Source organism: Manis pentadactyla, chromosome 9 (assembly GCF_030020395.1).
Source record: "Manis pentadactyla isolate mManPen7 chromosome 9, mManPen7.hap1, whole genome shotgun sequence".
NCBI classification, from domain to species: domain Eukaryota; kingdom Metazoa; phylum Chordata; class Mammalia; order Pholidota; family Manidae; genus Manis; species Manis pentadactyla.
The window spans coordinates 124,799,633-124,817,610 of record NC_080027.1 but is presented as its reverse complement, the minus strand read 5'-3'; the positions used below and the strand labels follow the sequence as shown (position 1 = coordinate 124,817,610).

Here is a 17,978-nt window from a genome sequence, read left to right as displayed (position 1 = left end):
CATTCAGGCTCTCACCCCAGCTCAGCGGCTCTTGCCTTTAGGAAGTTGTCTCTGAGCCTTCTGAGTGTGGGTTCGGTTTAGTCCTTTACAGGCTCTGTCAGGTAGGGTGTGTGTCTGTCTAGTTTCTCAAGTATCCGTAGTGCCTAGTGCAAGGGCCTATCCCACTAAAAATACTGTGTTTAATTGACTTGATCAACTTTTAATTTTGTAAGTAGATTACGTTTCAAGTCTTCCTCATCAGTTAAAATGAATTTGGGGATTTTGAATAACATTCCATTTCAGAGCAAAACCTGATCTACAGCATTGCTTCTCAAGGTTCAGTCCTTCAACCAGAAGCATTGGTATTACCTAGAAGCATGTAAGAAATGCAGAATCTAAGGCCCCACCTCAGATATGCTGATTTTGAGTCTACATTTTAATGAAATTTCCTGGGTGATTCAGATGCACATTAAACTTTGAGAAGGACTGTTCTGGATAAGCTGTGAAACATGAGACCAGTAGCATTTGCAACAAAGACTCCACGTTAACAAGAGTGGATTAGAAATCGTACTGTAGCCCCCTCCTAGATGCCTTTTCATTTATAATGCTAAGGAGGTTTCCAGCAAATCCTCATTCTCTTTCCTCTTCTGTAGAAACAGATGCCCTCATCTTCCCCACTATCCTTTTCTCTCCTCACTTATGAATAACCTCCTACTGGGGACTGATTTGCAAAGTTTTTTAAATGAGGGACAAAACTGACTTCTTTTTACAAAAGGGTTGTAGACTTTTTTTTTTAAGAAGTCTCAAATTCCCCTTTATTGTTAACTGATCATGGTTCAACTCTGACAATTCACAAGCTAAATTAACCTTGTGGAATCTATATTGAGTCAATTTAGCAAAATTTTATTGAGCATCTCCTACATGCCTGACACTGTACTCATGAATGGAGATATGCCAATAAACAAGACAGACTCAGCTCTCTCCTCTCACCACCACACAGTAATGACCTTGTAGGCAAGAGACGTGTCTTGGGTAAAAAGGCTTAGAGATCTTTGGCATAAGGATTTAGTACCCTTTGAAATTAGTTGGCTTTGTAGTTGGTAAAAGAAAGGAGATAGTAGTACTTAACTGATCCTTCGTCTATATAGAAAACAGGTATGTAAAACAAAGAGCCACTTGAAAAATGTATCTATTTCTTTAGCCATATTACAATTTGCCTATCTGGCTCTTTTCTCGTAGTTTGCATTGTATCATGGACAAAACTGGTGGTAGGAGTCAGTGTTTTGTTTTGTTTTTCTGTCATGCCCATGCAGAGAATCGGCTGTTAATCTAGTGAGGAGTGGTTCCTATACCCGCCAGCTGTGGAGGGATGAAGCCAAGGGAAATGAAGCCCCACAGACGATTGCTCCTTCCACCTATGTATCAACCTACTTGAAAAGGTACCAGGTTCAGAAGGGTGGGATATGATTTAGCTTCACTCTGGCCATGAGTATTGGGTAATAATTGCATGCCATCTTACATCCAATTAGCACCACAAAAATGAATCCAAAAAATGAATTACTTTTAGATTTCTTGAAACTAACATCTTGACTAATTTTAAATTAAAATTTACTTATTAACTGAATTAAAGTAAGCTAATTCCAAATTCTCACCACAGACAGACTGAATTTATACTCCATCCTCTCAGTCCTATTAAAATCTTCAACCAGAAGTGACTTCTAGTAATCTCTGAGCAGGACTGAATTTAAATCACCCCTGTCCAGTTGCTACATCTCTATTTTCTAAAACTAGAGTAATTCTCATCTCGAGTTATACTTTTGTGGGGAGGAAGGGAGGAACCCTGTAGGTGGTGAGGAGGGTGGGAAATGGGGATAGTTTTATATTGCATTAAAGAAGTGTCATATTGAAGCCTGTTAATTTAGGGACTTGAGTTGTTTTTTTTTTTATGACTTTAATGGCCCTCAGATCCATCAAGATGTGAAACTCGCAAGTTTGGTGCACAGAAGGTACATGGGTTTCCTTCTGCTTTTCTCATCTATATTCCTTTCTCTGCAGTTGTTTTCTTTGCCATGTACCAGCCAGCAAGCAAAGCCCCTTTGCCAGAACCATTAAGCCATATGATACATTTAATTCGTATTTAAATTTGAACTTTGCTGCTGATGTGGGAGAATCTGATTCTCATTGCTTACTTTGAATTCTTTCTTCACTGCCACTTACTTAACCCCTGCAATTGTCTCTTCATGCCATAGGCTTCAACATTAGGTTTCTTTTAGTTGGTTGTCTTCCCTAGAAACAGGCTTTGGCCATTGACTGTGTATTTGAGCTCAAAACTTATTTCCCCTTGATTGGAAGAATCTTGTCAACCAGTTAATTTTGGAACATGAGAACTAGTAAGCTGTAAAATGAGCAACCACTGTTGCCTTTTAACGTTCTTCAGTTCTAGAGATACATCCTGTAAGAGCTCAGTTTCCAAAGAATACAAGTACAATTCAGTGATCTCACTGAAGCTTTCTAATACAAACTCAGTGTTTTTGGCTTAATAAGGCTGTCATCTATTTGTCTTCAAGGCTAAGGCCGTTTTCTAACTAGACACATTATTTCTCCTTTTAGTTGTACCCAAGACCAAGAAAATTTTTCTAAGAAAGTCATGTTCTAGATCTGAGAAAGAGAAAGCTGCCATTTAATTTCCAGGCATGTTGTTATTTTGTGGTAGGGTTGTTGATTTTTGTGATCTAAATCATTAGCAAATGGGTCAAGTGAGTAGCATTGGTTTGAAAGAGGTAGTTAAGCCTAATTGTGGTGAACAAAGGAGAAAGAGACTGCCTCTATTTAGGATACAAAGAATGTTTAATTATGTGAGCACTTTTTGAGAAGAGATCTACAACTTGCTTCATACTTTGCATTTCCAAAGCTCTTCTTCATAACCCTAAAGTACTTTTTGATTTTACAGAATCTTACTTTATGATCTTTCCAAAAAGAAAGAATTATTTGCCATCACTATTTAAAACCAAAGTGTGAGTAAACGTTTGTCATTCTTGAGCTGTGCCAAAGCTCAGCATACTTTCCATTTTCTAGTTCATCTCTTGCATTTAGGTAGAAATTCCTTTCATATGGCCCAGTAAAATTAATCTTTTTCAAAGTAGGCTTCATAGCTTTTTTGGTCACTCGCTCAAATGTCTCATGATTGTCATAGTTAAGAAGTTTCTTAAAAACAATTCTAACTCAAATAATTTTTGGCTTCAGCTGAGGTGGTTCGTACCTATCTTCAATTGAAACAAAGATGACTTGTCTTCTGTTGCCCACACAATGTTATTTTCTAGACTTAGAACTTAAAATCCCCCTAAAGGCATTTTTGCTTTAGACGAAAGAATCACAGTCCTCAAACACATTGTTTCCCACAGAACTTCACACTTCCTCTGTTTAATTTTAAATCTCTACTCCAAAGCCTCTGCAGATTCTGGTCTTTAGCTTTTGCAGTGCTCATTCTGTATCAGGTAGGCATTTGGGGTTGCATGACTTTTTGCCTTGGGATTTATTGGGAATTACTTTTTTAATAAAATTACTGTTTCCTATTATTTCCCTTTCTCAGCCTCCACTCTGGTCATATATTTCACCCTCCTGCTTTCTCTTTTTGCACACCATCTCTCTGCCTTCACATTCCTTCGCTCTGTTGGATGATTGACAGATGCCTGCTAGCTGCCAGTGACGCAGCTCTAGCTGGGGTTGACACTCCACTTCCCAGTTGTTGTACCCTCTCTTTGGTCTACATTCCTTTTAAGTGCCCAGTCTGGGTGGGAAGGTGGTACTGGGAAGTGGTGAGTGAGCAGCATGTCCTGAAGAATGTGACTGTGTGCTGTTTTGCAGTGCTTCATTTGGTAGAAGTAGTGACCCCACAAGTCCCTACATTTCAGCCAATCGCAATTCATCTCCTGCTACCTCACCCATTACGATTGGTTCATCTACCTCTCGGGGCGGCAAGTGGCAGCCTGCCTCTTCTTGCCCTGCACCAGTCAGTGCAGACACTACTGCGTCCCTACACCGTGGCAGGTAAGGCTTTTTGGAGCCATCTGAGTTACCACCACCAAAGCTAATGCCTCTGGGTACGCATATGAGATTCGAACCAAAGGGACTTAGTCATTGTGGAAGCACATTTGAATTCCTGTGAGAATGTCCATAATTTAATGAGATTGCTTTTGCTTTGACTTGTATTAATGAGTCGGCAGTTGCTTACTGAATAATCGTGGGGTATATATCTTTGTGTTTGGTGGGTGGGCATCGACTTAATATGACTGCTTTCATATCTCAGTACCCTCACCAGTTGTGATTGCAGTTTAAGGCACATACTATTATGGTAAGCCATATATTAAGAATGTCCCCATATTTCACTTATATTAATTTTCCAGTAGTTATGAGTAGGAATCTCTTATGTTTAGGGTTTTTGGAAGATGGCATACAAATCCAAAACAGAAGGAATGTCAACTCTTGTTCCAAAAGCCTTTTATGTCCCTCTGAAAATTCCCAGCCAATGAAAGTGTTTTGCCGGAAACACAGTAGGAAGAAAGAGATTTGCGTTTGTCTAAACTTCGTTCCAGGGAAGTATCTTCTTGGTTTCTAGTTCATCTGAGCGGTAGCGTGGGCAGAGTGTCATTGCACAAGTGCAGCAGGACTTCAGCTGTGATTTTCACTGTGGCTTTTAATCCTTTATGTGTGATCGGAGACCCTTTGCTTTTGGGTGTGGCAAAGGGTCTCGCTGTCACAGCTGACAAAGAAATGAAAGATGTTAATGAAATTGGTGTTGCTGCCAGAATGCCACTGATGGTGATGCTTGATTGGTATTTGTCAGTTTATTAGACTAATTTCCCTAAAATAAGTGGCAGTTATTTATTTGGCCAGGAGGAATAGGCTTATAATGAATTATTTATAATAATACTGTATAATTATGTAGAAATATATTAGGTCCAGTTGCTTATGAGGAAGGACAGGCATATGATGGATTATTACTAATCCTGTGTAACTATATGTATATACACACACACACACATATATATAAAACTATATATAATAATAATATTGTGTAACTAAATTTATCAGGTCCTCATAAAAATCCATTTGCACAGGCATAGTAAATATATTATCCCCATAGATGAATAAACTGTGGAGACGTTACTTGATTAACTGTTAAGAGCTGGGACTGGGGAGAAATGATAATAGCTACCATTTGTTGAACCCCATGGGTTAGGTACTATACAAAAATTATATTGGGGTTTAGTTTACTCACATATAACAGTAAATCCAAATAATAGGGGCTTAAATATGTTAAAAGTTTATTAACTTTTTTCTCAGTTAGGCAGGGCTGGCATACAGCTCCAAAGTCATTAAAAGATCCCGGTTCCTGCCATCTTCCTGCTTTACAAATCTGAGATTATGGCTTCCATTTCTGTGAGTCGCCTAATGGTCCAAAGTAGTTGCCAGCACTGTAGCCATTATGGCTGCATTCTAGGCAGGAAGGAGGAGGGAAGGGAGAAGTGTGCAAAGAGGGAATGACTCTGAGCCAAGCAAGAATTTTCCCAAAGTGCTAATTTTCTGCTAATGTCTCCCTGGCAACCTCTAGCAGCCCGTGGATTTTTAACTAGGAACTTTGCTGCCTTCAGTACTGTATAGGTCTTGTTACTTAAGGAAGAAGAGGAAAATGAGTATGTTAGGCAACTGGCTATCTCAGGCACACATATATTATGTATAGTCTTATAAAGAGCCCTCTAGTGTATGAAATATTATTCTCATTTTGTAGATGAGGAAATTGAGACCAAAAACTTAATCACCTGCTAAGGTCACACAGCTAGTAAGAAACTGAGGCAGGATTTGAACATAAATTTGTCCATTTCAGAGCTATTGTCTGTTTCACTGTTTTGTTTCCACTGACTTTTTATTTTATCCTGGGCACTATCCTAAGTGTTCTACATACCTTATTTTATTCAATCATCACAAGATCCCTGCGTTGTAAGGTATCATTGTCCCCATTTTACAGATGAAGATGGCTAACTTGGCTTAAATTTAGCCCCAAGTGGTTTCAAAGTCTCTGATCCCTGCTCTGTAGTTTTTCCTATTCTACTTCTAACAATCTACTTGTAAAATTATATACCACATTTTAAAATAATAGTGAAAGTCATATTCTGCAATTTAATAAAATAAAATCTTTGGCATTTCTACAGTGTAAGAATTGCAGAGAGACCAAAACATGTTATTAATCTAAAAAGAATTTCAGGTAAGGTTTTGATAAATGTAATTTTTTTATAGCTTTGTTTCTGGCTAATTTTGTTAGTACTTCCTATAGACTCATGCATCTTGTACATCTGAGGAATTATTTGCCTTCATTTTTTTTAATTAAAAAAAAGCAATATAAAATTTCACCTTTTTTCTGGGCCATTAATTGCTTCTGGAAAAGTGGCTTGGGTTTTTTTGGTAACAGTCCAAAATTGTTTTATTTTTATATTTGCATCTAGGCACCATATTTAGATTTTTATGTTTTGATTATTTCTCTTGAGCTAATTCTAATAATGTGATTATTTGAAAGTGAGCTTAGTTACAAGCATTCCTGTTAATTGTGAGTAGGTGGGAAAAAAACACGATTTTTAGCATTCATTATTTTCACTGCTTTTCCCATCTCTATGAATATCAATTTTGGATCTCTGTTACCCCAGCAACAAGCTGTGACATCACAAATGATAGCTTTTTGGATAGAGAGCCAATGGTTGCTCTCAACTCTTTGTTAAGAAACAAAGATGTTGTTTTCATGTAAATGCGTTTAATTATACAGCTTGCTGTTGGAAAGACTCTAGTTAAGGTTACATATAGAATCTTAGTAGTTTTAGTTTCAGTTTTCCATGTGTGCAGTTATGAATCTAGACACTTAGGCATTTGGTTAAGTGGAAGGGGGACAGTTGCCGAGCCAGGTGAGGGAGGGCTTAGCACGCTGAGGTCTCAGAGCATTCGCCACACACCTCTGCCTAAGCCAAGAAGATGGTCATCCAGACTAGGCCGAGGGCGACCAGAAAGACTCCCACTGCCAGGATCTAAGGGGCAGGTGGAGCTTCCGTAAGTGACTCCAGTGTCATTTGCATGTGTGGAGAGGCCCGGCCTCTGGGTGCATGTGGAGACAGATGGTTCTCGGGAGTCATTTAAAGCACTCTTGCAGATGTCACTATTTTGCCTTGTGCCATAGCTAGTTAAAAAAAATTTTTAATCTTGGGCAAAAAGAAATTCATAAAACATAAATCCTCTGGCAGAGAATATCAGACTGAATGTGTAATCATACTAAGATTCAAGGGCTCAGAGTTTAAAAAACCCAACAAACAAAATCTGAGCGAGAAGATTCCCTTGCTAAGCCTCTCCAGCCCGCTGTCTGTGCAGGGCCCGGTGGTGTGGCACGCCTGACCTTCTCTTTCTGCATGTGTCTTTTCTGATTCCAGGACTCCTTACAAATCCCAGGCTGACTCAGCCGCAGAGAAAGCAGCAGACAGTGTCTCTTCTAGCACCCCGCTCTGTGTGATCACTAATCGCCCTCCACCTCACACTGCCGGTGGGGTTACAGCTGCTCCTCCGCTCTCACCCCCTGGAACGGACTCCCCTGTGGAAGCCCGGGAGAGGAGGAGGTATGTCATGTACTAATTTCCTTGCAGGGTTCTGCTTTGAGGTAGGAGGTAAAGGAGTAGGTGTAAAGTCTTTCCCCCGATCTCAGACACATTTATGAAAACAGATCTTTATATTGCAGTTTGGGTTTTGTATTTTGCCTCTAGGAAATTTTTGGTCTATTATGGATATAGGCTCATCCTCTTCTGTTTGTCTTCTAAGAGCGATAGGCTTTACCTCCCCACTTTGTGATGGAGAACCTGAAGCCCAGAGAAGGACGTTTTGTTTTATTCTGAATAGTCTGTGACAGCTTCTCTGGCAGCAAAGGAAAGCAGTAGAGTGATAAAAGGCTCAGAGAAATAGCTACTCTATAAAGTTTTAATTAATTTGAGAAGAATACCAGAAAAGGAGATGAATAATATATGATGATACGGTAGAAGGATAGTGCCTGGCTGTTCTGCAATTTCTTTAGAGAAAAATCATGAGAGAGCAGTTGTGAATAGAATAGGAGAGCTTTAAGGCAGAAACTAAGAAGAACTTCCTGATTCTCAGGATTAAGAGACCTTGGAAGATGTGACCAAGGAGAATGGGCCATTTTCTCCCACTTGAAGAAGTATAAAAAAATAGAATGCATGAAGATACAATGAGTTAAACTTCTTAGGTGTTTGTTTATTGTAAAGACAGCTCTAAAACACATTTTGAGAAGAAATGGAAGGGAGATGTTAAGTGAGTTGAAAAATAATATTTTTTTTTCTTCCATTCCTTTCCTTCCTTTCTTTTTTTTCTTTTCTCTACATAAAAATTGAAGAATACAGGTTCCAGAGTCCACAGTTGTCATCTTTTAATTGGCTTCCTGCTAAGGAAATTTCAATAAGTTAATCTTGAATATTTAATGTTTTGGTTTTAATGTAATAATGGCTCAGATGTAATTTAGATACTGTTAGTTTCATCTAGTAACTAAATGCAAAAGTATTCTTTTGTTACTTACAGCTGAAAAAACTCCCTTTAAAAAATCTTTCTGAGCTGAGACAAGTAAAATGAGTTCAATTCATCATTAAGATCATAATCCCTGAAAGGTTGGGTAAATCAGTTTCTTTATCAAATTGCATTATTAAATACTTAGTTACATGTACGGTTATGGAGAGAAGCCTAGAGAGATGGTTACTGTCTTCTGGAAATTTTATAACCTATAGCCAATAAGATAGCACCTGCTACAGATTTTGATTTTGTTTCACAAGTTTTATTCAGTCCACAAATGCTTATTGAGTACCTGCTGTGTGCCACATATTATAACTAGACACATTTCTTCAGGTAGCAGCAAATATAAAAATAAAAAAGTTAAGATATTAATGAATTACAAATGTGATATATTAAGATACATACATTTTCAGGGCGGCACAAGATAATAAGTAGGGAGCTATTAGATATTTATTACATAGTAAATAATATTTATTAGATAATAAGGTAGATGGCACAAGATAAATAAATAGGAAGATATTAAAGAGCCGTGACTCAAGATCAAGTCACCTGATCTGTACTAGCATTCATTCTTTTCAAAATATTAATCCTTAGCCATTGCCAGATACTATGACAGACCCAGATACCGCAGCGAGCCAGATAAATGTGATCTCAGCCCTGGGGGAACGCATGCTAGTGAAAAAGAACAAGCATTAAATAATTATCCTTGTGACATGTAGTATGAAGGGGTCATATTTGTTGTTATGACGATGTATTTATTGTGGAAAATCTGCCTACATAAGACTTCCCTTCTCCTGAGGGATCAGAGAAGGTCATCCTAAGCATGATGTGCAAATTGAGATCTGTGGACAAATATTAGCTAGGTGAAGAGAAGGGGATGAGCATTCCAGGCAGAAAACGTGGCTTTTGAAAAGACACTGAGGTGGAAAAGTGCTGCTGGCATCGTGGGAGTGTCCCGTGATGGTCTAAATGGTGGGAAGGCCATTCAGAGACACTGAAAACACACTGTGACTGAAGTGACGAGTCAGGGCAAGCACAGTCTGAGATGAGGCTCGAGAGCAGTAGCTAGGAGCTCTACGATGCAGATTAAGATTTTGGATTTACATGCTAAGAACCATGATGAGCCACTGGAAGAGCTGTTTTGAATAGCTTTATAGAGATAAAATCCACATACCATATAATTTACCCCTTTAAAGTGCATAATCCAGTGGTTTTTAGTATATTCACAGATATGTGCAACCATCACCACAGTCGATTTTAGAACATTTTTATCACCTTAAAAATAAGTCCAGTGCCCTTCAGGTGTTGGCCACTCCTCCACGTCCCTCACTGGCTGCCTATCACCCCGTTGCCCCTAGACCTAAGCAATCACTGATCTACTCTCTGTTTCTTTAGAGTTGCTTATTCCGGACATTTCATATAAATGAAATCAATATGTCGTCTTCTGTGTCTGGCTTCTTTCATTTAGCATTATGTTTTTAAGGTTCATTTGTGTTGTAGCCTGTGTCAGTACTTGATTCCTTTTTATTGGCCAAGTACTATCCCATTTGGTAGATAGCCTGCTTTTTGTTTGCCATTCAAAAGTTGGTGGACATTTGGGTTGTTGCTACCTTTTGGCTACTACGAATAATGTAACTCTACACATGTATGTACAAGTTTTCTGTGTACATATGTTTTCAGTTCTCTTGGGTATATACCTGGGAGTTGAACTGCTGAGATATATGCCAGTAGATGATTTTAAGCAAAAAATAACATGATCTGACCCACATTTTAAAACATTCTGGCTTTTCAACTCTGGTAGCATTATCCCATATATATTGGACAGGGGGAGAATGGACAGGACTGGATGTGAGCTGATCAGTACAGAGACCACTGCAGAAGGGAGTGCATGAGAGCGAGCAGTGGCCTGCACTGAGGTAGCCATAGAAGCAATGGGGAAGAGTGAATGGGCTCAAAATGTATTTAGGAGAATGGTTCTGGCAACATGGAAGATGGATTTACAAGGACCCCTTTCCCTTGATAAACATAGCAAAATATAGTTCAGAAAAATGAAAGGGAACTCCCAGGTGACCCCCAAAGCCAGAATGCTTTCAGTGGCCCAGGGTTGGTATAAGACCTGTAAGTGACTGAAACTATGAGTCTGAAGGCTCATGTTTTAATGCCTCGTGTGGGTGTAGGAAGCGTGGCTTTTGGACCTGACCGTGTTCGGAGCTGTAACCAAGAACCTGTATAAAGCTGGACTTCTTAAGGGCTGCCCATTCATGAGAAGGGTCTTTTGCCCATGGCCCAAAGAGAGTCCAGGGAGGGGGCTTATCCAAGAGTCTGGGAGGGATAGAAAAATCTTTTGTGGGAAATTTTCGCCACCCATATACTTTGGATATCCCAAGCCAAGGATTAACATAGAAACTAGGTCTGTATTCTTGAAACCCTGGGGCCATGGCACAAACAAATTCAAAATCACCTTGAAGAAACACATTTACAACCTAGAGTGTATGGGATTTCTATAAAACAGTTCCCTACAGAGACAAACTCACATAGAACATCATAAACACTGGAAGAAATTAATCGCCACAAGGGAAGTTAACAGATGTGGGTTCTAAAATACTCATAGATGCAGACCAGCATGTAATGGAATTTTTGAATGCAGAACAGAAACCTCAAACTATTATTTAGGCTATTGAACAATAATTAAAAGTGACCAGTGGTACTAATGATAGACACATCAATATAAACAGGTACAGGAACCAGGAGTGGCCCTTAAGATACAAGATTTTATAAATATAGTATTGTATCAGTATAAAGCCCTGCTTAAGATGGAACCCACATGTATAAAACATCTAAAAACCATTTATTGAGAGACTGCCCTGTGCCAGGCACAGAGTTATTAAGGAAACAGGGTCAAAGAAAAACATCTTTCTTGACCTTGAGGAGCTTAAATTTATCTGTTGTGGGAAGGCAAACAAACAAATCAGATATTACAGTACAGTTGTTAAGTGCTCTGATAAAGGTTTGTATAATTGTTATTGTGGCACAGAGGAGCGGAATCTAGACTGAGAGGAGATGATGAAGTTGACCTTTGAAAGTCAACTAGAAGTAAACTACAAGTAGCACTTAGGAGGATGGTATTTCAGAGGGAACATTAGAAATTCAAGAAACAAGTTCATTATGCCTGAAGCTGGGAGAAGGTAAGGCCAGTGTAACATTTCTGAAAGTGTCTTGTGTGAAATAGATTTAGATGGAAAAAAAGCCTTCTGTGGCCAAATGAATTTGTGAGACAGTGGATTGAACAAAGTTAAGCAGGAAGGATTACTCAGAAGCCTTCTCAGGGTCCTTCCTTGCCAGCGGTTGGGTGTGCATAGTGAGGTGTGGGGATGGTTAGAGTTTGCAGCATTTTCCAAATTTCTTTGTCCATCAAATAGTTTTGTTTTTTGTTTTTTGTTTTTTCCATTGAAACCCAAGACTGGTATTCTACTGGGTATACTTTGGAAATTGTGGAGCTAGAGAGGTAGGCAGGAACCAAATCACGTAGATTTTTGTCTGTGCTACACTAAGAAACTTGAATTTCTGTTTTCAAAGCTATGGAATACCACTGAAGTATTTTCAGCTGGGGAATGACTCGATCAAATAAAACATATCATTTAAGCCTTTACAGAATTAAGGCCATTTATTTAGTTTCTCCCTTTAGACAAACATAAGCTGAAAGAAAAAAAATCATATGTTTTGAAAACAGCTAAATTTTCTTTCTGAACGAGCATGCCGGGTGCTAATCCTCCTTGAAGCTGCTGCTTTCTCTGTAATCAGCTCACTGTGGAAGCATGTTGACTCCTGCTGGGAGAGCGGGAAGGAGGCCTAGAGCCTGTGTTCACAGGTCCTGTTTGAAACAATTAGTGAGTATTGGTATAAATGGGGCTTTAAAACTGACCACAGCAAGACCTGACTAGGGAAAAGTCATCTCTCCGAAATAATCTCCATTTGCAGTGTAATTAGAGCAATTGGATTGGGGAGTAGGTCTTAGCATTATACCTGCATAGCTGGTTTACCTTTTCTGAGAATGTTTTGTTCTCAGAGGGGATAGGTGGCTGTGTGTATTCCAAGGGCCAATGATCAGTCTCAGTTTTACACCCGGTAGTAACAGTTCTTTACCCAGTTTGTTAACCACAGATACATTGTTAAGTGGACAGAACTAGATAACAAATAATAATAAACATAGAAATATTAACACTAGATTTTTCTGGGGATTATGGGTAATTTTCTTTTATTTTTTATTTTTTCTGTACTTTCCAAATTTCCAAAGTGACAAAGTATTACTATTGTAATTGGGAGCAGGGGAACAGGACAGCTTGCAAAAATAATTAACTCTAGGGACAACAGTCTTTCTTGCAATGTAAGTCTGAAGGTGGCCATAATTATTGAGGAGTAAATACATTAGGAGATTCAAGGTTTACAGGATTTCTAGATAATTTATGATTTTGCTATATAAGCTCAGCGCTAGACTTCTGAAACAGCTTATTATTTTTAAGAAGGGCATGATCTTGAATTTACAAAGTTCTTTTTTTTCCTAAAAACCTCGACTGTTTCAAATGGATTCCCTTTACATGATGGAAAGGAGTAGGAGTTGTGCTTCCTGTTTTATAAATGGAAATGCGAAGGCCCTCAGAGCACGGAATGATTTGCCTCGTGTCACACTTGAAGCAGAGGCACAGTGAGACCATCACTGAATCTTCTTTTCCTTCTCACTGAACTCATGACTCCTTCCTCCTTTTAGATTTAAGAATAAAACTATTGATTCAGGGGCCAATCCATCTTAATCTCAGCCCAGAGCGCAGCGGTCTCTACCTTCATGACACTCTTGCCGCTGCCGTCAGTCTTGGGGCTGCCGTCGAGGACTTGCGGACACCAACGGGGTCATCTGATTGTAAAGGGCCCGACCTGACTGGCAGGCAGCAGGACAGAAACGGCAAGTGGCGAGCAGTTGGCAGATAGCTCTGCAGGGACATCAGGGCCAAGCGGCAGCTGTCACAGTAGTACAGTGGTGGGGTTCATTTTCCAAAGCTCCAAGTTTTCCTTAGCAACAAGATGTAAACAATTCCCTTGGCTAATATTAGAGTCTGATAGTGTTTGCCTTTGATCCTCTTGTTCTGTTTCTCCTTTAGCTTTTCTCTCTCCCAACCTGAACCCTAAATTTTACATCTTTTTTATTGAGTGATACATCTTTCTTTTCTTTATAGAAATGGCTAAAATAGTTTTCCCCACGAGAAGCTAAAGTTGTCTTTCCCAAGGAGCCCCCGTGCAGCTCCCCTTGCTTGGGCAGGATGTGGCCAGTGCTGGCTGAGTCACAGACGCCACGCTGACGCCACGCTGGCCTTGAGTCCCCCGGGGTCTTTATAAGCTAGGTAGTTGCTCCTGCTAATGTGGAGCTGTCAGCAAATTCATTTGGCATCATCTTTGGAATGTTAGAAATTTAAACCAAGTAATTAAACTCTGAGTCATGATTTTTAAAAGTCATTTGACTTATCTTTCTGTCTCTGCTAAAGACAGGCAGTTGTCAGTTCAAAAGCAGTTCTACAAAGAGATACACAACCTCCTCCAGCATCAATTTTTGTTCTGAATATTTTCTTTCCCTATCTGAAGACTGCAGCAACACTGAACCTAAGTTTTTATCTACTGAGGTAAATAGTTCTCTTTCTTCCTGACTGAATATTGAACAGGAAGAGAGTGAAAAGTATTTAGCAGTAGGTACTTTTTCTGCTATATTGCCATTCTGGATGTCTCTAGGCTGCTTAAGTGATCAGTCACCATACTAGCTTGTTAGCTTATCTAGATTCTGTTTGGATGACTCCTTTCCTGCCTAAATTCGTGAGGTCAGTTTCTGTTGTTTGTAACCAAGTCCACACCATCCCTATGCAATATTGGATATTGTTGATTCTAGGGGAAACATTTTTCACATTTTATTATCTCTGAAGCAATGAAATATCATTGCTAGTTGTCATTCCTGATGGATGTGAATTTGGTCTTTTGGTATTCATATTACTTCCGCTGAGTAATGTGCATTGCAGTACAAAAAAGTCTAAGTAAGTCTAAAAGATCCTTTCAATAACTAGTAAGTGATAGAAAGTTGATAAAAAAGCGAAAGATTGGCGCTGCTTTCTTTCTCAGTGGTCAGGAAAGCATCAGTGCCCCTTGCAGCTGACCGTGTTTCAGACCTAATACATCATGGTGCTGGTCTGTATTTAAAAACATGAAGTGGAAAGTGACTGCTAATACATATGGGTTTTCTTTTTTGAGGGGGGGGTGATGAAAATGTTTTGAAATTAATTATGGTGATAATTGCGTAACTGGATACATGAAAAACCATTTGATGGTACGCTTGAGTGGGTATGTAAAGTGTATCTCCATAAAGCTGTTTAAAAATAATAACACTAATACCTTTTAGCTCTAAACAGTTCTGGAAAAGAAGACCTGGGTGATGTTGCTAAGAATGACTATAGTAACATTTAAGGGCCTTGAATTAAAAAGTCTGTGTTCTTTTTCCTGTATTCCTGTTGCTAAACATGGCAGTTGAGACATGAACTCTCTTCATTTTCCAGAGACAATGGCATTTGTCACACAATTCCTCAGCATACCACTTAATAGTGCAGGAGTGGGGGCTTAAAAGGTCGCTCCCGCTCCCCCCAGGACACAGGCATTCCAAAGAAAGGTCAGGAATCCATTCCCTGATGTAGCAGGGCCCCTGGTGTTTTGGTCCCAATTCCCCAACCACTTCAGGGTGAAGCGAGCAGTCACCTAACACCTGCTCCTCAGAGCCCTTATCAGCCATGTTTTTACAGTTAATCTCCTGATAAAGTGGTTCTTTTTTCAGAGCTGTGAGTATTGGTGACATGTGGGAGGGACCGAAATCTGTGCCCTCCCTCAAAATCCCCTGCTCTCCTACCGGTTGATTTTCTCCTGTCAGAAAAAGAGAGTTGCTTGTAACAATCTCATAAAATGAACTCTTAGTATTTACTAGGGAAGGACAGCCAGAGGAGTGGCCACCTGTTTGTTGAAAATTGGACATCTGGGAAAGCTGCTGTACAGGTGTGTGGCAAGGTATGTCTGAGGTAGCTTGACCTGCCCTCATCGGGAATGATTTGATCTGGAAGTAGCATTCCTTGCCGTTCATGGTTGCATGGAAATCTGAGGCACAGGAAGTTGATATTTGTGTTCTGGGGAATTGACACAAGCCTCCGCGGTAGTTTTCAAGCACCCTTGTGTTTGTGGGCTAATTCTGGTGTGCTGAGCTGAGATACCAGCAGGCACTCGTCATGGAATAGCAGAAGCAGCAGGTAAAATTTCTTTACTTGACAGCTTTGGTATCTTTGCGTTTCTACTCTCAGACCCCTTCCCAGCATGGGGGTCCTTTGGGAAGCTAGCTTGGTTGCATACTTTGTTTTGGTGGTGGTGGTGTGGTTGGGGGGCCAGGGAAGAGGGTGAGTGGTAAGATACGGTGTTCAGAATAGCCAGTTTGAAACTTCTCTGCTGTTTCTTTATATTCCTAATGAATTTAAACATACACTGACTTACAGATCCCACCCAAGAGGTTAGGGTAGCAGAGGACAATTAAGAATTTCAAGAAGTAGAAATATACCTCTTTTTAAGAGGGAACTGGAATTGGTAATGTTATTCTTAGGTTGGATGATAGTATGCAAGTGGTTGTGGATTCTTTATATCTCTTTTTTTACTATCACATAATATATTTCAAGTAAATAAAGAAAAAAATTGTCAGCTATTTAGGGTAATTACAGAGAGAAGCTGGCTTACGCAGATGAAGGGGTAGATTTCTCCATGAGTTGGCCATTGAACAGGAAATGATAAAATGAAGAGACTAGTTCATTAAGGTCTGGAGAAAATCTGTTTACTTATTACAAACTGTACTGTCAGATTGAATCTTAGTGGAAGTAAATGTTTTCCCATACCTGTAAGTTGAGAAATTTCCTACTTGATCTCGTATGGTCAGAGGTCCAGTTTCTAGACAAAATTCAAAGTCATGCTGAGTCAGGCATTATTGAAAATACTGCTCATGGGTAGTCACTCAGCCCCATGGAGAGACTGCTCATTATACTCTCTGAACCCAGCTTATCCAGAACTACATGATTCTTTCCTCGTATCCCTTTCTGTGTATTCTTCTGCCTGTGTTTTGTCTTTGGTAATTGCATCACTTTATGTACCAAGGTGGAAAACTTAGACCTGGTTTACTTTCGTGCCTCTCTTTTCCCATGCTGACCCTTCTTCCTGGAATGGCCTTCTGCCACCTTCCCTGCGGGACACAATGCTGCTCATACTATACAGACCCCTGCAGAGAAATGCCACCACTGCTACCCTGCTCTCCCAGCCCCGGGTTTAAACCAATATTCTCTCCTCAGTGTTCTTTTGTAGCACTGTTCTTAGGACTGGTTTAGCTAATTAAATTGTTAATCATTACATTGTGAGCTTCTTAAGGCTGCTTTTTTTTCTTCACATCACAGAGCCTAATACATAGTAAGTCTTGGGTAAATGTTTGTTGAATAAAACTTTCTCCAGTGAAAAATAAGCCTCTATGTAGTAACCCCCTATGTCCAGAAGATGGCAGCAGAGGATCGTCAGTTGATTCATCTGGTACGCCCCCTCCTAAGATCCTGTTTTGTGTTTGTCAGTTTGCAGGTAAGTGTATCTACCTCGTTCCATTTTAAGTGTTTTAATAAAAAGAGTGCGGGTGTTTTGTGATATATGGAAGCCCTTTGTGGTCTTCCACTCCAGTGCTTCTTCACATGAGAGCAGCAGCCTCCCTGGGTTGCAAGGCAAGAGACCTAGTTTACTCTTAGCTAAGCACACAGTTTATGCCTTTTCAAGTAAGCCATTTAACTTCTTTAGTCTCAGTTTCTTACTTCAAATCAATGGAGTTAGGAGATGTGTAGGTGATACTGGATTCTCAGATCAGGAATCTAAGTGTTCAGCGACTGACTGTGTATGTGTTCAGTGTTGTGCCAAGAACTGTGGGTACAAAAGAAAGTCCCTAGGTTGTGCCTTCAAGATAGAGGACAGCAAATACACACGTTTGTAAGCCATGAGTTTACGTTAAGGAACAGTATGTCCTTGAGTGCAAAATTGTGTCCAGGTAGGAATTAAGGAGTTGAGAGAAGAAGGTAGAGAAGGTGAATTCTTTAGGATGGAGTGGTTAGAAAGGGCTTCATGAGACCAGTGGAGAGAGAGTTTGAGTGGCTTTCACACATATAAGAAGTTTAAATGGGGTAAGAGAATTAATATTTTTGGAAGCTCTTTATAGGCCATTACCCGCCTAGATGCATTTAATCCTCGTAACTTTGTGAGATAAGTAATATTGTTTTCTTTACAAATGTAAGAAAAATTAATGCACAGATATA

At 39.6% G+C, this 17,978-nt stretch overlaps 1 protein-coding gene across 9 annotated transcripts in view; it reads left to right on the top strand.

The window, feature by feature from the left end:
• PPP1R12B (protein phosphatase 1 regulatory subunit 12B) overlaps positions 1-17,978 on the top strand; it is a 223,580-nt gene that overhangs the window by 87,386 nt on the left and 118,216 nt on the right. For 4 of the 9 annotated variants that reach the window (XM_057508114.1, XM_057508113.1, XM_057508117.1 and 1 more), the window contains exons 12-14: positions 1,293-1,418; positions 3,844-4,026; positions 7,446-7,628. In XM_057508114.1, the coding sequence (XP_057364097.1) occupies positions 1,293-1,418; positions 3,844-4,026; positions 7,446-7,628 (492 nt within the window). Of the gene's footprint in view, positions 1-1,292; positions 1,419-1,944; positions 1,986-3,843; positions 4,027-4,674; positions 4,812-7,445; positions 7,629-17,978 lie in introns of those variants that run through there. The other 5 variants (XM_057508118.1, XM_057508119.1, XM_057508120.1 and 2 more) reach the window with 4 other exon arrangements.